Below are 20,678 nucleotides of genomic sequence, written 5' to 3' on the forward strand. Positions count from 1 at the left end.
AAAAGCACCCACTACACTCTCTGAGTGGTTGGCGTTAGGAAGGGCATCCAGCTGTAGAAACTCTGCCAAATCAGACTGGAGCCTGGTGTTGCCATCCGGTTTCACCAGTCCTCAGTCAAATCGTCCAACCCATGCTAGCATGGAAAGCGGACGTTAAACGATGATGATGATGATGATGATGATTTCCCCTTCGTAACAATATATACGACGGGCTACTTTCAGTTTCCGTCTACCAAATCCACTCACAAGACTTTGGTTGGCCCAAGGGTATAATAGTAGAAGACACTTGCCTAAGATGCCACACAGTGAGACTGAACCCGGAACCATGTGGTTGGGAAGCGAGCTTCTTACCACACAGCCACATTCATTAATCACTGACTCATTTAACAAGGTAGCTTTTTTTTTTTTAAACTAAATACCCGTGATAAACGCAAGTAGATGCATCAGCTTTAAAGAAACTATTTTGCGTCTGTTATTGATGCATAAAATAATTATTTATGCTTCGCACCATCACCTGCCACAGAAATAGTTTATTGCGCAATAACGGAGAATAATTTGAGGGCGGACTGTACCTGTGACCTCTTTTCGGCTTTCGATTATTTTTTACTGTAATGTTTAGACTCTGAGACTAATGTGCTACCTACTGCTGTGCCAAGGTAGTTTACAGTATTATTTATATTAGAGATCGGTATGATGTCTCGCGTTTCTCGTGTGTCCATTTAAATGAGGAATGAAGATATAAACGAATTTAGCTATTCCTCTTGGGTAACAACTTTGTGATTAGCAGAGAACAGTGTCAGACGTAACTATGGATAACTAGCGCCTGATGTGAAATAATAAACAACCTACACTAATAACAGAGAGAAGCGAAAGTTTTAAACGTGAGAACAAATTTGCATGTCGATATATATATATATATACACACAAACACACACCCATATACAGGGTGATTCAAAAGTCGCCATACATAGGAACAATTTATCTTTTTATAAGAAACGGTTTATAAGAAGTTTTTCTTTTTATTTAACAGGCTCTATATGGTTACCATTGTTTTGAATACACATTACAATACGTCTACCCCATTCATTGTGAACTTGTAACAGCACATCTGGTGATACCTGTGCAAAGGAGTTGGTGATGCGTTCCTTCAAATGATTTATGTCTTTTATCTTTCCGCGATACACCATGCCTTTCAAATGCCCCCAAAGATAGGAATCAAGAGGGGTCAGATCAGGGAATCTTATGAACTGTTTCTTATAAAAAAATACATTTTTCCTATGTATTGAGACTTTTGAATCACTCTGTATATATTAATCGAAGTGTACAGTATTATATATCCATTACAGTCAATCTTACCAATCGGTTTTGCACCAGAGATTCAACGGAATGTTATGTAAAAGTCCGATTATGTAACCCTGCGCTCTTCAGAGGTAGCCGTTATGGAATGAAATATGGCGACTACTCTCTACTGTTGGAGGTGAACAGGCACATCCGGTTTGTGGTTGTTGGGAAAAAGATGATGAAACGAATCGAGCAGGGATTAAGTTATGTCCCTTAGTATCAAAAACATCATCTCTGGAGTTGGTCTTGCTGCAAGTCGGCGAAAGCTTTCTGAAAAAGAGTCTATGGGAAATGTGTATCTTTAAGGTTGGTGCTCTTGTGGAAATGGATTCTATAGCCTTTTCAGAGAAGGGGCAAGCACATCTGTGCTCATTAGTGTTTCCTTTTACGTTTTGGTTAAATTCTTGGGGCATTTAGGTCTGCCATACTTCATTTTTAATACTTATTCTATCTGATATCATTCTCGACACTCTCTCATATCCGTCATCAATGACTCCTCCCACCTTTGTGCCCCACCACCACCAAGTACCTCTGACCTCCATCTCTGCAACTGTTCATCATCCTCTCCTCTCCTCCACTCATCACATCATTTATTTTCAGATCTATCGATAGATTTATGACGATGATGCTCTCCACACCTCTTGTGCCGCAGTTTGTCACTCCTCCGTTCTGTGCCTCTTCTATCTCTCTCACCTCACTCCTCCATACTGATATTTACCAACATCTCCGCCTCCATCCTTGTTCACCCCCACTCCATCCACCTCTACCCCATCTCTAACCATCTTTCACCCTTCTCCACCGTCACCCTCTCCTTCCCTCCTGATCATTGACTTCACCTGTCATAAATGAACTGCAAAGGCCATAGCCCAGCTCCATCTTACGCGAATACACAAACCATATATATATATATATATATATACACACACACACACACAAATAGAAACAGGTTTCAAAGAAAAAAGACTACACGCGGTATAATTAGGTGAAAAGTAAAAAGAAACAAGGAAAATGCAACTTAGGTATAAAAGTAATAGCTTTAAAAAAAACAAAGATATATACAAACAAGAGGCGGAATTAAGAAGTATAAAAATCATTATTATGAGTCATTATAGAAAGCCATACCGGTTTCGCCATAGCTGGTCACTGACTTTGGATCAACATATATATAGTCGTCACTAAAGTGACGGAGAGTGCTAGTGTGCACTAGCGTTGCTAGAAATAAGAGTCAGAACAACTCTTAGCTACATGAGAGCACTTTTCTAACGGCCGACAAGGGAGGATAGTCATTAAATACGTGCTCTCACGTGGCTAAGAGTTATTTTGACTTATTTCTAGCATCCTCTGCCGTCACTTTAGTAACAACGACTATACTTGTTACCTTTCGGTTACAAAATTGCGAATAGATGGATGGATATATCGTCAGTAAAGCATAAATCCGAAAAAGAAGCAAACTCTAAGTTATAGAGCAGTAAATTATATAAATAAAGTTAGATAAGATCGGTTTATAGGATTACCCTGGGTCTCGCGTCCATAAAGCACTCAGCTTTACGGTGTGTCATCAGATCCCAAACCTGTTGGCTTATGGTGTCTCTAGTGAGCGGCCTTTCTAGAATGTGGAGAAGGAAAGGACCTTACTACTCAATGACAATAACAGGGAATTGGCTCCCTTTGGCTATCGATCGTAAGTGACCCTGTTATCTTGTGAATTCCAATAGGCCAGCAGGAATTTCCTGAAAGGCAAGCACGGTCCGAAAACCTTCGTTCTGGAGTTAAGGATGTTCGCTGAGTCGAGGGAGTCCTTTAGTATCCTCGCCCATTCCGCTACGCACAGTTTACAACGCTTGATCCCGTTTATGTAGGCGCCTAGATTTTCTAGGATTCTCCACGATATTGTATGTGGAATCCCGTCATCCTTCAGCTGCCATACATGGCTGGCTAATGATGCAATGTATTTCCTTTTCGTTATCCTGAAGGAGGATCTGTGGTCGGAGAGGCGTTGCTTGAATGTGTTACTGGAGCAACCGATGTATCTCCGTTCTCGGGTGTTGGTGGTGTTGCTGCTACCGCTGTTGATGGTACTGGTGCTGTTGGTGCCACTAGAGGTGGAGATGGAGATGGTGTTGGTGCCGTTACTACTGGTGTTGGTAATGGTGCTGCTGTTCTTATGGTCATCGTCGTTGGTGGAGGCGCTGTCACTGCTGCTATAGCTAACACTGGCGATGGCTCTGCTGCTATTTCCGTTACGGATACTGTCGCTGATGTCATTGATGTTAGCGCTGGCGACGGTGCTGCCGCCGGTTCTGTTCGTGTCTCTGCTGCTGCTGCTGCTGCTATTGGTACTGTCGACCCTGCTGCTGTAGAAGCCGTTGGGGAGTTGCTGATGTTGCTAAATCTTTTACAAAAGATATTACAACATCAAAGATAAGGAAGTAACGTCTTCTAAACCACGGAAGTGTTCTAGGGATAGAGTCAACCAAATTTTACACACAAGGTTTTGGTTAACCCAAAGATATGGAAAAAGGCATTTACTCAAAGTGCCATGAGGCAGATATGAACCTGGAATCATGCAATAGCGAAAATACAGTGCCACCCTAATCTTTTTAATACCACTCCACATCAGACCACCACCTCCAGTACTTTGAGGAAGAAGTTTAAAAACATTTCATATTTAAATAAAAACCATCTATTTTGTCTCAAACGCCAGCTTTTGTAATGTTGTGTTTCAAATAACAGCTTGTGTAATGTCCCAAGCATTGAGAAAAGTTAGTTGTTTTATTAAATCCCATGAGTCCCACAAGGTGGGACAGCTGCTGCAAGTGTCACTGACTATTCTCTGTGGCAACACCTTTGCAATCATGTCCACGAGACGCAGCCAAACATGCCATTCGTTCTGGGATTACAAGCCGTTACTCCCGCCGACATCATCTGCTACTTACAGTAATCCCTTGACTATCGCAGGGGTTATGTTCCAAAACCCCCCGTGATAGGTGAAAATTCACGAAGTAGAAACTGTACTGTACTGCATATTTGTTTTATTTTTATAATTTGTATATATGGCCGTTGCCAGTACCGCCAGACTGTCCTTCGTGCCGGTGGCACGTAAAAGCACCCACTACACTCTCGGAGTGGTTGGCGTTAGGAAGGGCATCCAGCTGTAGAAACTCTGCCAAATCAGATTAGAGCCTGGTGTAGCCACCTGATTCACCAGTCCTCAGTCAAATCATCCAACCCATGCCAGCATGGAAAGCGGACGTTAAATGACGATGATGATGATGATGATGATGATTTTAAATGAAAAACAACTCCATGGAGGAATCGACATAAGCTTAAATAATAAACTGCGATAGGTGAATTGCGATATGGCAAGGGATTACTGTAATCCCCCCGTTTTTTTCTTCTTTTTCTTTGTTTCATTAGGCTTTTCTTGATAATTTGATCTTTTTTTACATTCAATTTCTTTTTCTTCTCTTTCTACAAAAATATGTCACAAACAAAACATCAAATAGTTCAAAGTATAGCTGTAAATGTTTTCAAAATTAACTGAAACACAAGGACAGTGGTATTTCATTGGAAAATATGATCATTGAATAGTTTTAAAACAATTTCCCCCTGGTAAGTAAAATAGACATTAAGAGAATGGAACATAGAAAGAGAGACCAGAGTAGGAAAAGAAAGAATGTTAGATTCATAAATAAACAGAGGTAAGTAGGCGCAGGAGTGGCTTTGTGGTAAGTAACTTGCTTACCAGCCACATGGTTCCGGGTTCAGTCCCACTGTGTGGCACCTTGGGCAAGTGTCTTCTACTATAGCCTCGGGCTGACCAAAGCCTTGTGAGTGGATTTGGTAGACGGAAACTGAAAGAAGCCCGTCGTATATATGTATGTATATATATATATATATATATATATATATATATATATATGTATTTGTGTGTGTGTCTGTGTTTGTCCCCCCAACATCACTTGACAACTGATGCTGGTGTGTTTACGTCCCCGTAACTTAGCAGTTCAGCAAAAGAGACTGATAGAATAAGGACTAGGCTTACAAAGAATAAGTCCTGGGGTCGATTTGCTCGACTACAGGCGGTGCTCCAGCATGGCCACAGTCAAATGACTGAAACAAGTAAAAGGGTAGAAGATGGGGGTTTCTATTTTTTGCAACAATCATTGTAGAATGCAAAGATAAGGGGTCATAAACTTGCACCAAAGTGTAACTCCAACAAATACATAAAAATAATTCTAATTTTAGCACAGGGCCAGCAATTTTGAGGGGAGTGGGCAAGTCGATTACTTCAACCCCACTACTTGTACTTTATTTTATTAACCCCATAAGGATGAAAAATAAAGTCAGCTGCAATGGATTTGAATTCAGAACATTCAGAGCTGAAAGAAATGCTGCCAAATGTTTTATCTGATGCGCTCACAATTCTGCCAGCTTGCTATTATTAACAGGTTGGCACCATGTAAAAAACACCCATGATGGTGCTACATAAAGAGCACCCAGTACACACAGTAGTAAACTGGTTGGCACTAGGAAGGGCATCCAGCCATAGAAACCTTATCAAAACAGACAACTGGGGCCCGGTGCGCCTCTCTGGCTTTCCCACTCCTGTCACATCATCCAACATATGCCAGCATGGAAAACAGATTAACTGAAGATGATGATGCTAAAAAAATAATGGACTTGAAATATAAATAGAGATGGCTCTTACATATCATCTAATTATGTAGACCACTGATTAAGGTAAACGACTTACTGGCTTGATGCCAACAGTAAACAGAAGGCTTTAAATAAAATTTGTACTAATTAGTTGTTTTAATTTCCTTTCTGACTTGTATTTGTCTAATAATTAACTTGATCTCATTTGAAACTGAAGCAATTGCATAGAAGAAGCACAACTTTAGTTGCTTAAAAACACTCAGAAATTCGTTTACAAGATTTTCATTGTGCAGTCATGGATGTGTGCTAAGAAGTTTGCTTCCCAACCATGTGATCTTGGGTTCAGTCCCACTGCACAGCACTTTGGGCAAGTGTCTTCTGCTATAGTCACAGGCTGACTAAAGCCTTGCGAGTTGATTTGGTAGATGGAAACTGAAAGAAGCCCATAATATGTGTGTGTGTGTGTGTGTGTGTGTGTGTGCCTTTATCTAGACATCATGTGATGGCTGTAAATGAGCATCACCATACAAGCAAAGTTGTTTGTTTCCAGTCTTCTATGAAAGCATGTCTAGGTACGGGGAAATACTAATTTCCTTAGAAAAAAGCGAAGGTTGGTGACAGAAAGGGCATCCAGCTGTATAAAATTTGCCGCAACAAATTCCATCAAACACATGCAAGTTTGGAAAAGTGAACATCAAATGCTGATGAAGATGACGATGAGGTGCAAGTTGGTCACTGACATAGTTGTAGTGGAATAATATCAATGACCATGTTGCAGAAATGTGGCGAAAATTTCGACATGTCAGGAAAAAAAAAAATATTGGTTTTTGTGTTTTAAATACCAAAATGGCTCTTCCGTGACATATATGCAAAGAATTTTCTTTGCTTTCCCAAGTTACAATACTTCTATAAAAGGATCTTTAGAGCTGCTTGCTTCTGGTGCATAATTTCTATTTTATTCAGCCTAAGAAGCATCATAACAAACCAGTGTATAGTTATGTTTAAACTATACACTGATTTGTTATGATGCTTCTTAGGGTTAGGGTTAGGGTCCCTATATACTCCAGACTAGCCAATCCAACCTAGTTTTGGAAGTGACACAAGTGCATGACACTGACAAGCTGCAACAATGATGAAATACATATCTGTTATTTTTGCAGTCACTTCCGGGGCAATCCGGTTGTGCCCAGCTCTGAAGTATATTGTGATTTTAATACAATATATGTAGAATAGAGCTTCTGATCGTTCAATGAGACATATATGTTTATATCATAATTTCATATTTTTAATTCAAATGAAATTTGGTTCTGTCTTATTCAATTTGCTTCGATATTGTCACCATTCCGATTTGACAAGAACATAAACAAAAATATATTTTAAAAAAACTAAACAAAAAACAACAAAAGGAAAAACATTTCATCTTCAATTTGTTTTAGTAATAAAAAGTCAGAGAGTAACTTTTATAGGTGGGTATTGAACACTTTATAGTCATTAAATAATAATAATTGTGATATCTGACAGAGGCACAGGGCCACAAATAAATGAGGAGGTGGGTATAGTTGATTATATCAATCCCAGTATATGACTGGTACTTTATTTTATCAACTTCACACAGATGAAAGGTAAAGTTGATCCTAGTAGGATTTGAACTCAGAACGTAAAGGGACTTAAATGAATACCACAAGATATTTTGTTTTGACATTCTACTGACTCTGTCATCAACTGCCCTAGTAATAAAAAACAATAATGACAATAATAATAATAATAATAATAATAATAATAATAATAATAGTTTTGGCAATACAAACAGGAAAATAAAACTTAAAACATGAGTAAATATACTTTTTTTTATTATTAATCAGCAGAAGTCACAAAATGACTCAAAGACTAAGAATTTTGCGTATTGGCATTTACCAAAGTTTGCTAAGAGCCAATGCACGAAACTCTCAGCCTTGAGTCACTCTGTAATTTCAGCCAATTAATAATAATAATAATTTCAAAATTAACAAAAACAACTAATTAAAGTACCAATTTGGTAAGTCATTATCACCACTTCTCATTAGAGCAGTGATTGCTTCTTCTGACTGTTGGATCTATTTCCGACCCATTCTAAGTAAAATAATTCAAATGGAAGCAATCAATAATACTGGCTCATATCAGGAATAGAATTAATTTCTTTTTGTAATTAAAATTTATAGAGGAATTCAGCTTGTTTTTTTTTTGTTTTGTTTTCATTTGTTTTCCTTTTCTTTTATTTATATATATATATATGTATATATTTATATATTTTTGTAACCAAAATGGCTCAACAACAGAAGTGAATTTAGCACTGAAAATAAAGTTTCAGTTACCAAAATCACTAATAGTACTATTATGGCGGGTTTTCCGCAGTCCTAAGTCATTTTCATTCGAACTTTTGGCAGAACTCGATAATGCAGCAGTTTTATTAAAATCTATTTCAGCGTAACTCTCAGTACGTTTGCCTGGAGATTCAGGGAAAGACGAGAAACCTAAAGGTGACGTTGGTGACACACAACCACCACTAGACAGGTTATCGGAACTCCGATTTAAATCCAGTTGTATATATGTTACTTTGCGGCCCTCGTTGCTGGCCTGGGGGACTGGCGGAGGGGGTGGTAGGGGATGGAAAGGCTGAGCTTGCACCAAGCAGTGTGGTACTTGTTGTTGCTGTGGTTGCCCAGTTTGTTTCATTTGAACTTGATGCAGTGAAGCTTGCTGGCTGTTACTGGGAGTGGACAAACAAGGGGAAGCTGCTGCAGAGGCAACTGTTGACAGGGGCAACACGGGGCTGTTCTGAATTGATACGTTAGCATAATTACAGTCACCAGCGTTCAGTGTATTTAGATTCAAACCCTCAACGTCTCCGTTACAGTCTGCAGTTACATTGATGTAGTTTGGATTGCCGGACTGGTCTCCAGCCACATCTGTGAACACTTCAGGATCGGCATAATTACCATTGCCATCGGTAATCATGTCCGGTTGAGAATCAATGCTTTCATCACAAAGATTCTCCGTACTCTTGGGTAAATCCAAGACAGCATAATTTACAGCAGAATCTTGTAGAATGACACAAACGTCCATGTCCAAAAGAGGCGTTGTACTGTCCGTAAGTCCAGAATGCATCTGAGGCATGGCATTGATATAGTCGTGACTAGTGCTGTCTGCGACAGTGGAACCATTTACATAAAGACGCATACCATTGTTGCAACGCATCAAACCATTCTGAGGCAAACGATTGGATATCATCATTCCGTTATGATCGGGATTTTCAATCATGGAATTTGGACGACTATGAAGTCGGTTGGTACTGCCAAGGTGGCTCTGGTTGGCACGTTCCTCTTGCCCAGCTCGCTGAATACATTCCTGAACCAAATTGAACAACTCTTCAGCATGCTGACATTTGAAAGCAAATATAGCAGGCCCCGTAGGACAACGTCGACCACTCTCAAATGAAAAGAGCTCTGCATCACAGCCATAGCGTCGCAGACAACGAACTGGCCATCGAACAGTCTCTTTACCTTTTTGGTATAAGATCAAATCCTGTTCCCCCACTTCTATCTTGCCAGCATTCAGCTCAAGTCCATTGTCGTCAACATTGTAGACACGGAAAACACGTCTGGTGGGGTTTATATCTCTGCGAGAATATATACACCCCATATTGGTTTATGTTTCTCCCCCACCGCCCTTCTCAAATGTTCTGAAAAAAAAAGAAAGAGAAAAATATTATAAATCAATTGCTTGATAAAAATATTCAAATATTTTACAGCAATATCAGTAAAAAAAGAAAGCAAAAAAAAACCCAGACAATATGAGAGAGAAAAGAAAGCAAAAAAAACCCAGACAATATGAGAGAGATATAATTTGAATTAAGTGGGTACAGGCAAGGCTGTATGCTTAAGTTTGCTTCCCAACCACATGGTTCCAGGTTCAGTCTCATTGCATAGCACCTTAGGCAAATGTCTTCTATTAGAGCCGGTGATCGATCAAGCCTTGTGAGTGGATTTGGTAGACATGAAAACAAAAAACTCTGTTGTGTTGAGCCTGGTGCAGCCTACCGGCTCACCAGTCCTCAGTCGAACCCACCAACCCATGCCAGCATGGAAAGCGGACTTAAACGACAATGATGATGATATATATATATATTTATAGCCCAGTCAAACTGTCCAACCCATGCCAGCATTGACAACGGATGTATGATGATGATGATATATATATATACATTAATAAAGTATAATATTATTCATCATATATATTCATTATATATATTCATTAAATATATATATATGGTTAATAAATAAAGTACAAGTGAAGAAATGGAGTAGAAATATCTGTTGAATAATTACAAAGTCAAAATTCAGAAGTTTAATTGAAAGATAATGGCTACATTCATTTTTTAAAGAAATAGATATTAACAACAGTGGAGAATAAAAACCACGTTTTAAATACAGGTTTCTTTCTAGAATTTGTTTCCATGATATGTCATCCTTTTCCAAAATAAATAGCAAAATATCATCAGACGAACAATCACACAATTCTGAATATTTCACTTTGGTATGGTAGGGGACCCCTTTTTTTCCTTTTTTAAATGATACATTTTTATAGGTAGGTCAGTGTACAAAATTAAACAAAGATAAATAGACTGTGGGCTGTTTTTTAATTTTTTAATTTTGAATTAGGCAAAACATGAAATGTAGAACTACACAAAAGGAAACTGTACGGCTTACATAAAGGGAGCTGACGCTTTAAACCTACTCGATATTTTGACAACTATTTTGTCAGATGTGGAATAACATCGATATTTATATTTAAAAAAAAAAAAAACACTGTTAGGAATATACTGGTTTTAGTAAACAGAAACTCATAAATTTAGCTCATTTGTACAAGTGCCGATAGAGACCATAGGTAGAGCCATTTCTTCCAGATTACATTAATAAAACAAACCAGATTGCAAATAAAAATGAAATTTTTAAAAATTGAGTAATTTGATAAGAATTTATAATAGATACCCTAACTGTAGGGATATGTACAGCTACTACAACTGGAAGGCACAGTTGCATAAATTAAGAGATTTAATTCGTATATCATAATCTAGTTTTCAACTATGACTTTTTTTTATGAATATCAAAGGCTAAACTAAATCTGGTTTTAAATTTGAATAGTAAACCAACTCGACTGAACTAACATCTACTTCTCTGTGGTTTGGCAAAACGTTTTATTTTCAATCATTTAAGTAAATGATAAGAGCGTTATCTTCAGAACAAAGTAAAAATAGGCTTCAGACAAAAATATTGTCTGCACAAGAGATAAAGGCTTATTTTCACAGATTTGCGAATTACGGAGACAAGAATCCATAAGATTTCTTTAAGTCACCCTTATATTTTCTAATTTTCGGTTTCGTTTTCCTCCAACAACAAAACAGCAACCACGCATCATCTAAAATTACCTCCCTTGATTGAGGAGCGATGTCAGGGGAGAGAACTGTAAGCGCTTATTGTGACAATGAATAAACTATCTGAATTTATAGACCTCACGCTCTAATATATAGAAACATTCGTGTGTGCGTGCGTGCGTGTGTGTGTTATTACTACTATTATTAGTATTTAGAAGAAGCAACAGAGTGACTCAAGAACCGAGAGTTTCACGCGTTAGCACATATATATACATACATACATGACGGGCTTCTTTCAGTTTCTAGCTACCAAATCCATTTGATCGATACAGGTGATCTTTTGATCGATCCACTAGAAGACACATGTCCAAGGTGCCATACAGTGAGACTGAACCTGAAACCCTATGGTTGGGAAGCAAACTTCTCAACCACACAGGACTTAATAAATTGTAGCAAAAGAGAGAAATCACAACATTAATGGTTGGCATCAAGAAAAACGTCTTGGCACGGAAAGGAACCGACTCAGTCCCGTCCAATCCATAGCCACATAGGAAAGTGGACATAATGACAACAACAACAATGACAAGGATGATAGTGATGACGATAATGATGACGATAAATTACATGGCTTTTCATCAGTAAAATTATTCATTAATGAGAGAGCCATGAACTGCCGTGAAGGAAATATCCATTTTCTACAAGAAATAAATTGAAATGGCTTTCTAATAACTTTATTTTTTCCCTGGCCCATGGTAAATATGGGTCAAGTACTTCTAAAGTTGGTAATTATTAGGGCTAAACAAGCTGACGTAATAAACTCTACAGCTCGGATAACAGTGGGTTGGGTTGATAGCATCATTGAAAGCCAAGTATGTTTTCCAGGAACTCAGTGTTACTAAATACAAACCAACACCACTTTAGTCAGTAGACATAACCAGCTGTGAGTCTTAGATACAGAAGTGAGCAGAAAATATATCATCATCATTGTTTTAATGTCTACTTTTCTAATCTTGCATGGGTCAGATGAAATTTCATGAGAAAGATTTTTTTTACAGCCAGATGCCTTTCCTGTCACCAAACCTTACTGATTCCAAGCAGGGTATTTTTTTTTCCCTTGGCCAGACATGTTACTAGTGAATATGGCAAAAACAAACACCACTGTTTGAATGATGGAGATGCTCGTTTACAACTAACCCACAATGCCAAGACCAGGAGACACACACTCAAACACACACACACACACACAGAGGGAGGATTGTGTATCAGAAGCTTGCTTCCCAATCATGGGTCTGAGTTCAGTCCTGCTGCATAGCACTTAGCACAAGTGTCTTCTACTTTAGCCTCCAGCCGACCAAAGCCTTGTGAGTGGATTCAGTAGATGGAAACTGAAAGAAGCCTGCTCTGTGTGTGTGTGTGTGTGTGTGTGATCCCTGTCTTGGCATCACCTGATGATTGTAAATGAGCAACACCATAAAATAACGTCGGTTGTTTTCAGTCTTCCCTGGAAGCCCTGTCTCACCATCTGATCATGGGAAAATATCAATTTACTTGGAAACAGGTGAGGGTTGATGACAGGAAAGGCATCCAGCCATAAAAAAAATTTGCCTCAACAAATTCTGTCTGACCCAAGCAAACATGGAAAAGCGAACATTAAATGATGATGATGACATATAGGATGGGCTTCTTTCAGGTTTAGTCCACCAAATGCACTCACAAGGCTTTGGTTGGCCCAAGGCTACAGTAGAAGACACTTACCCAAAGTGCCATGCAGTGGAACTGAACTCCAAACTACGCGGTCAGGAAACAAACTTCTTCTCAATCAAAATATAGGTACTAAACTGTTATTTTTGTTCTTTATTTACCACTTATTCCATGAAAAAAAGGACCATTCCTATGACTTAATGATCATTAAAAAACGTTTAGTAGTACTCACTTTATGTTGAAATAACCACATCATCTGGCACTTTGGATGTTTGGATGGCAGCTGTGGAATCTCCCTTAGGCTTTCAGTTATCATTAGACAAACACTTGATAAAAAAGAAAACAAAGAATTACTAATCCAGTCATTAAATGGAGACTCTTGAAGCAAATATGGCCAAAAGTTACCTGTAGACTTGCTATCAATGATAGGTGTGCTAACAACTACACCAAAATAACTATCTGCCCTGCTCTTTCACCCAATTAGAGGCTTTATTATCAAGCAAGATATTAAATATTCATACTTAAAATAAAGATGAAATACATTATTTACATTTGACGGATATTTGTCATCTTGTTTGTTGTTAACACAGCATTTCAGCTGATATACCCTCCAGCCTTCATCAGGTGCCTTGGGGAAATTTCGAACCTGGGTTCTCATTCCTAAGGTATTTTTCAATATTATTATTATCATTATTATTATTATTATTCAGGTCACTGCTTGGAATTGAACTCGGAATCTTGAGGTTAGTAGCCCGCGCTCTCAACCACTACGCCATATGCCTAGGGGCATATGGCATGTTGAGAAATATATAGAATAAGTCATTTAACAATGTATCTTGAAGCAAATACAACTTTAATGGTAGTTTGTAATAAATTAGGTTAAAAACTCCTTGGAAGAAAACTGGCCGAAAGCTACCTTGCAAGACCCAAACCATGCATCTTCTGTAACACGATTGATGTGTTATCAATTGCACCTGAGTAACCTTTTGTTTCATTTCCATCAAATTGAAAGGCTTTAATCTCTCAAGCAGGTGAGTGAGTGTTTACATTTAGAATATAAATGTAGAAGCATTGAGAAATATGTAAATAAATGTTTTAACGATTGTTGAGACAGGTTTGCTGATGGAAAGTGCTTAGACTTACTTATCGCAAGAGATCAAAACTCATGAAGAAGAAGGTGGAAAATGAATAAAAAAGGATGACAAATAATTTCAATGAGTGGAAAGATTCTGTGCTGAAAAAAAAACTATCCAACTCAAGCAAACATGTGAAAACAGACCCCAAGAATAATCAGAATGACAACATCTGTAATAATGATGGTATGGCCCAAGTGTCAAAACCACAGTGATATTTGTTTGGGCAGCTGATGATGGGTATGCACATGTTATGCTTGATCATGAATTTCTTATATTTTAGCCATATTCTTCTGGGTTGTCCTTCATTCTTGTATAGTGGAAAGTGTTCATGGATTCAAAATCTGTGGTGACGGCTTACTTTGGTATTATTTGATTTTCTTCATAGATAACCTAATTAGGCTTGGACAATGCTTAGGTACTGGACTCTAGTTTTGGAGGATTCTGTGGAATGATCATCATTGTCGTTTAATGTCCGCTTTCACTGAGAACTGGCAAGCCAGGAGGCAGCACCAGGCTCCAATCTGATTTAGCAAGAATATAGTGGATGCTTTTATATTCCACCAGCATGAAAGCCAGTCAGGCAGCACTGGCATTGGCCACGCTCGAATGGTGCTTTGTACATGCCACCGGCACAGGTGCCAGTCAGGCAGCACTGTCATTGGCCAGGACTACAATTTCACTTGGTTCAACAGGTTTTCACAAACATGGCATATTGCCTAATGATTGAAGGGTGCTTTTTTAAATGGGCCAGTTATGTGACACTGGCATTGGCCATGACTACAATCTCATACACACACACATATACATAGCTGTTACAAGTGGTACAAGCTACCACATTATGATTAATTGTTTTAGAAACCCACGTAGTCATGAATAGACATAATGACTCTGTTGACCTTCCTACTGTCATCCCAACAGAGCTCGAGTATGTGACAGCCGGAAGAAGAGAGAGAGGACAGCACCAGCTGTACTCAAGTGTTTACACTTGAACAGACTCTAGCAATGTGAAATGAAATGACTTGTTGAAGGAGACAACTCAACTCCTAGAAAAGTAACTGACCCCACGATGTTATGATGAAAGCTGAAGAAAGCTGGGGAGTACACCAGCCGAAACATTGTTAACAACAAACAAGATGAGGACAAATATCTGTCAAATTACTTCTGCTGCACCCTGTATTGTCATGGAGACAATAAATGCAAGAGAAAGTATCCAAGTCTGAATTGTTAAAATTTCACTCAAAATCCTGTTTTGCTTTTTGTATTACTTGCAGAGAGGAGAGAAGAAGGAAAACAAGATGACTCCTCAGCCACCCTGATAGGATGAATTATAATGGTTGGGACAGTGAGCCTTATCGAAATGGAGTATAATTCTCATTCCAGTCAGTCTTTGAGAATCTGAAAACTTCATATCACACACCATTATCATCAATGTTTAACATCCACTTTTCTATGCTTGCATGGATCAGATGGAATCTGTGAACACAGATTTTCTACAGCCTGCTTTCCCCCCATTTCCTGTATCCACCCTTACATGTTTCCAAATAAGGTAATGTTACACCATGACCAGACATGTTTTCACACAAGACTCAAAAGAAAGGATACTTGCATGATGGTGACACTTGTTTACAATTTTCACACAACATCAAGGCAAGAACACAATAACACATACGGATAGGTGCAGGCGTGGCTGTGTGGTAAGACGCTTGCTTTCCAGCCTCATGGTTCCAAGTTCAGTCCCACTATGTGGTTCCTTAGGCAAGTGTTTTGATATGGTTTCTACATCTGGATACCCTTCCTAATGCCAAACACTTTGCAGAGTGTACGGGGAGCTTTTTATGTGGCATCAGTACTAACAGGGTCACCAAGTACTCTGCAAGACAATAACCCCTCAACTGGGAGAGGGGAGTAGAAGTGAAGGAATGTGGGACTGTGCTAGCTGAGAGATTTAAAGTATAGAGGGGACAGATGCTGTTGTCTTGCTGTAGAGTAGATACATGGATACTCCAGGTAGAAAACAAAGGAGAATGAATTAGAGAGTGAGAAAGAAAACAGAGGAGAACGAATTTCTTTCCTTTATTTCAGTTATTCATCAATAAACATCTTTACAAAAATCAGACTGGCTCCCGTGCCGTGGCACATAAAAAAAGCACCATTCGAGCGTAGTCATTACCAGTGCCGCCGGACTGGCTCCTGTGCAGGTGGCACGTAAAAAGCACCTTTTCAGCGTGGCCGATGCCAGTACCGCCTGACTGGCCCTCATGCCAGTGGCACGTAAAAGCATCCACTACACTCTCAGAGTGGTTGGCATTAGGAAGAGCATCCAGCTGTAGAAACTTTGCCAGATCAGATTGGAGACTAGTGCAGCCTTCTAGCTCGCCAGCCCTCAGTCAAACCGTCAAATCCATGGGAGCATGGAAAGCGGACGTTAACCAATGATGATAATGATGAAGCTGGATTTTCTTTCTAAAGCAAACCATTCAAACAGGACATGAAAAAAAGTTGACACATTTTCAAAATAATGAAGTGTCTTCTATGTGATCACATAACTTCCTAGAAATAACTACAAAACCATCTTCGAATCACACTCAACTTGCTTAACCCTTTTGACACCAAACCACCTGAGACTGCTTCTGGTTCCAATGATACAAACTTCCTCTATTAAAATGAAACAAACTGAAAAACCATCCACCAAAATTTCGTGTTAATTCATGTTCCAAACACCATCTTAATAACAACAAAGCTATTTTGCTAAATTCTTAATTATTTTAAATATTAGTTAAAACAAAAGGAGAAAATTTCATCAGAAATATGGTACCAAAAGTGTGTTAACACTTGATTCCAACACACCTAAGACTGCCACTGGTTCTGATACAAACTTTTCCAAAGTGAGTAATTTAAATTAAAACCTTCCATCGAAATTTCTGATTAATTTATGTTCCAAATTGCCAGCTTAATTAATAAAGTTATTTTACTAAATTCTTCGTTATTTACGAAAATTAATTGAAACAAAGGCAGTGTGTTTCAACAGAAATAATTTAACGAAACAGCTAAGGAAGGTTACAATAGCTAATGTAATCCTTGGCACAGGAGTGGCTGTGTGGTAAGAAGCTTGCTTCCCAACCACATGGTTTGGGGTTCAGTCACACTGTGTGGCACCTTGGGCAAGTATGTCCTACTCTAGCCTCAGGCCGACCAAAGCCCTGTGAGTGGATTTGGTAGGCAGAAACTGAAAGAAGCCCATCATATATATATATATATATATATATATATATATATATATATACACACACACATATATATGTATGTATCTGTGTGACTGTGTTTGTCCAGTCACCCCCACAATCACTTGACAACTGATATTGGTGTGTTTATGTCCTTGTAACTTAGTGGTTCAGCAAAAGAGACCAATAGAATAAATACTGGGCTTACAAAGAATTAGTCCTGGGATCAATTTATTCGACTAAAGGCAGTGCCCCAGCATGACTGCAGTCAAATATCTGAAACAAGTAAAAGAGTAGAAGAATATACCTAAACAGATTGGATAACCATGGCTGGAGTGCCATTGATCACATGACTATTCATCAGGATTGACCAGGGGTTTAACAATAACAACAACTTGAGTTATTTTCACAGGTAGATTGAAGAGCGACTATGGCTAATAGTAGTAGTAAGGCTTATTAACAATCTAGTTCAGTCCTCTCATACGCTGGTTGCTATATTTTCATTGAAGGGCTGGCTAGGAAATCTTTAGAGTTGCAGCAGAACTGCTGATAAACATTTTAATAGGATGACAGGAGATAAAAATAAAGTTAGAAGTGGTTCATACATCTTGCAGTGAAACAGTGGGTGGATTTTCAGCATCAGTCCACTGCTTACAAAACAAGTGTTAGACACACACAATCTAAAATACATCTGTTGTAAATAGAAGTTACTACTGGGATACACAAATCGAGATAGACTTCTGTTGTTAAAAGACAACGCATCACACAGCAAAACAGACAGGACAGAATTTATAAGACTTAATGTTATAGAATTATAGGAAAGGGGTTGAGACAAAAACAGTGTGAAATGTTATTAGGGGTATATAAAGGTGTATGTTGTTAACACAATAAGAAAAATATAAAAATATAGGGGTAGAAAAAATAAACATGTCCAATAACAGATGATAATTTAACAAGCCTAAAAAGTTAGCAGTGTCGCTGTATCTCCAACATGGCAAAGAAAGATAAATACTTGAGGACAATAATGTGTGTATGTGCAAGCGTGTGAGTATAATCTGGTGAATGCAACTGAAACAATATTAGATTAAAATAGCTATTTATGTATCATACTTAATGTATATACACTGTTGACAGGCAAGTTGCTGTGATTTTCCTCTAAGATAAAATCTTTGGGTATCCTGTGTTTAAAAACAATATCTATAGGAAGGAGACAAAAAAAATCATCCCAACATCAGCTAGTGAGAATGGCAGATGTACACACACACACACATTTGTATCACATTAAATGCTCATATTACAAACTTATCTCTTTATAATCTCGAATACATTTAATGATGAATGTTAATAAAAGAAAATTCAACAAAAAGACAATCAATTCCACATTAAATTGACACACACACAAAAAAAAAACTAAAATATTATCAAAGTAAAACAAAAATTGCAATTCACAAAATTTATGAAGATATAAAAATTTTATGTAACTTTAAAATCTATTTGTCCACATGTTTGTATCTTATTATGCAAAGAATACACTTCAAATATTTACAATAGAATAATCCATTTAAACTGATATCAAGAAATATTTCAAAAGTTTTTCACACACATCTGAAGCTCAGGAGAAGAATACAGGTTCTTGTATGAGAAATCTTCCATTTAAATCCATCACTCTACTACTCGGTAGTGAAATAATGGAAATGTTTACATTGTCTGGTTAAACGTGCAACAAAATAGAATCTCCCCCGCTTTTACATCCAATGTAACCTAAAGAATTTTGGTTCTACTTACGCAGAGTTCATACGTAGCAGCGACATCACTTCAGAAGCAGCAGCGACAGCAGCAATATCGTGGAGAAAGTTCGTCGCCGTTCAACAACAACACTGCCAAATAACTAGCTGAAGGTCACTGAGACTCATCGCTTAAAAAGCAAGGCCTCTGTTGCTGTCTATCTGGCAAAAAAAGAAAAAATAATAATAAAAAGAAACAAACAAAACTAAACCAAAAAAAAGACAACAAAAAAAGCTAACCATTTGCTGTATTAATGACTTCCTGCTCCATTAAACTGTTAGCAATAGTAGTTGAGTTGATGTTGTGAGGAGGAGCTGAAAAAGCTAGCGAAGCAGATGACCTTTCCCAGCAGAGAGAATGAAAAATAAACCCAAATACTATCTGAAATATTCCCTCATATAACAATTTTACAAATTTTTGCCTTTATTTTTGTGTGTGTGTGTGTGCCTTTTTGTTTTGTTTTTTTTCCAAGAGACAATTTTGGTGACATTTCTAGAAATCAGTTCCTCTAAACAACAATAGTACAAGAAAGCAGCAAGAGACAAGCGAAATAAGAATAATAACGATAAATAGGACAAGTTGGTCCTTAAATGAAATATAAATTAGTTTGATAGCAAAATAGGACAAAGCATTTTCACAGCATCTGAATTTTTCTTTCCTTCTTTTTTCTTTTAATGCGTTTCAGTCATTTTCACTGCGGCCATGTTGGAGCACCACCTTTAATCAAACAAATCAACCCCAGGACTTATTCTTTGTAAGCCTAATACTTATTCTATCTGTCTCTTTTGCTAAACCACTAAGTTACAAGGACATAAGCACACCAGCATCAGTTGTCAAGCGATGGTGGGAGGACAAACAGACACACAAACACACATATATATATGGCTCCCCATACTGGTGGCATGTAAAAAGTACCATCTGAACATGATCAATGTCAGCCTCCCTGCCTCAACTGGCTCTTGTGCCAGTAGCACGTAAAAAGCACCATCCAAACATGGCCGATGCCAGTACCGCCTGACTAGCTCCTGTGCCGCTAGCACATAAAAAGCACCCACAACACTCTTGGAGTGATTGGCATTAGGAAGGGCATCCAGCTGCAGAAACACAGCCAGATCAGATTGGAGCCTGGTGCGGCCTCCTGGCTCCCCAGACCCCAGTTGAACCATCCAACCCATGCCAGCATAGAAGACAGAAGGAAAATGCCCCTTGTATTTGAATACTATGCAAATATTCTTTTAAAAAACTTCGCTTTTAATTTTTTCAAAATCTAATTGTTTAGCAATATCAAAGGAAGGCTAACTGGGAAGTTAGTTTTTGTATGTGGCAGATGCTCAGGAGCAATAAACACTGAAAATGTGCAGAAAACAACTTCTGCCACATTCCAGGAAGAAAAACTAGATGTAGTTGATAGCTTCCATTACCTAG

At 38.2% G+C, this 20,678-nt stretch overlaps 1 protein-coding gene across 5 annotated transcripts in view; it reads right to left on the reverse strand.

Annotated features, from left to right (window-relative positions):
• Positions 1 to 7,458: 7,458 nt before the first annotated feature.
• LOC106883263 (fibroblast growth factor receptor substrate 2) overlaps positions 7,459 to 20,678 on the reverse strand; it is a 52,573-nt gene continuing 39,353 nt past the window's right edge. For 2 of the 5 annotated variants that reach the window (XM_052965790.1, XM_052965791.1), the window contains exons 3-5: positions 19,254 to 19,410; positions 13,344 to 13,437; positions 7,459 to 9,718 (exon numbers count right to left, since the gene is read on the reverse strand). In XM_052965790.1, coding sequence (XP_052821750.1) covers positions 8,344 to 9,678 — 1,335 coding nt within the window. In that variant the 5' untranslated portion in view covers positions 9,679 to 9,718; positions 13,344 to 13,437; positions 19,254 to 19,410 and the 3' untranslated portion in view covers positions 7,459 to 8,343. Of the gene's footprint in view, positions 9,719 to 13,343; positions 13,438 to 19,253; positions 19,415 to 19,492; positions 19,580 to 20,678 lie in introns of those variants that run through there. The other 3 variants (XM_052965788.1, XM_052965789.1, XM_052965792.1) reach the window with 2 other exon arrangements.

This window comes from Octopus bimaculoides, chromosome 2, assembly GCF_001194135.2.
Source record: "Octopus bimaculoides isolate UCB-OBI-ISO-001 chromosome 2, ASM119413v2, whole genome shotgun sequence".
NCBI lineage: Eukaryota > Metazoa > Mollusca > Cephalopoda > Octopoda > Octopodidae > Octopus > Octopus bimaculoides.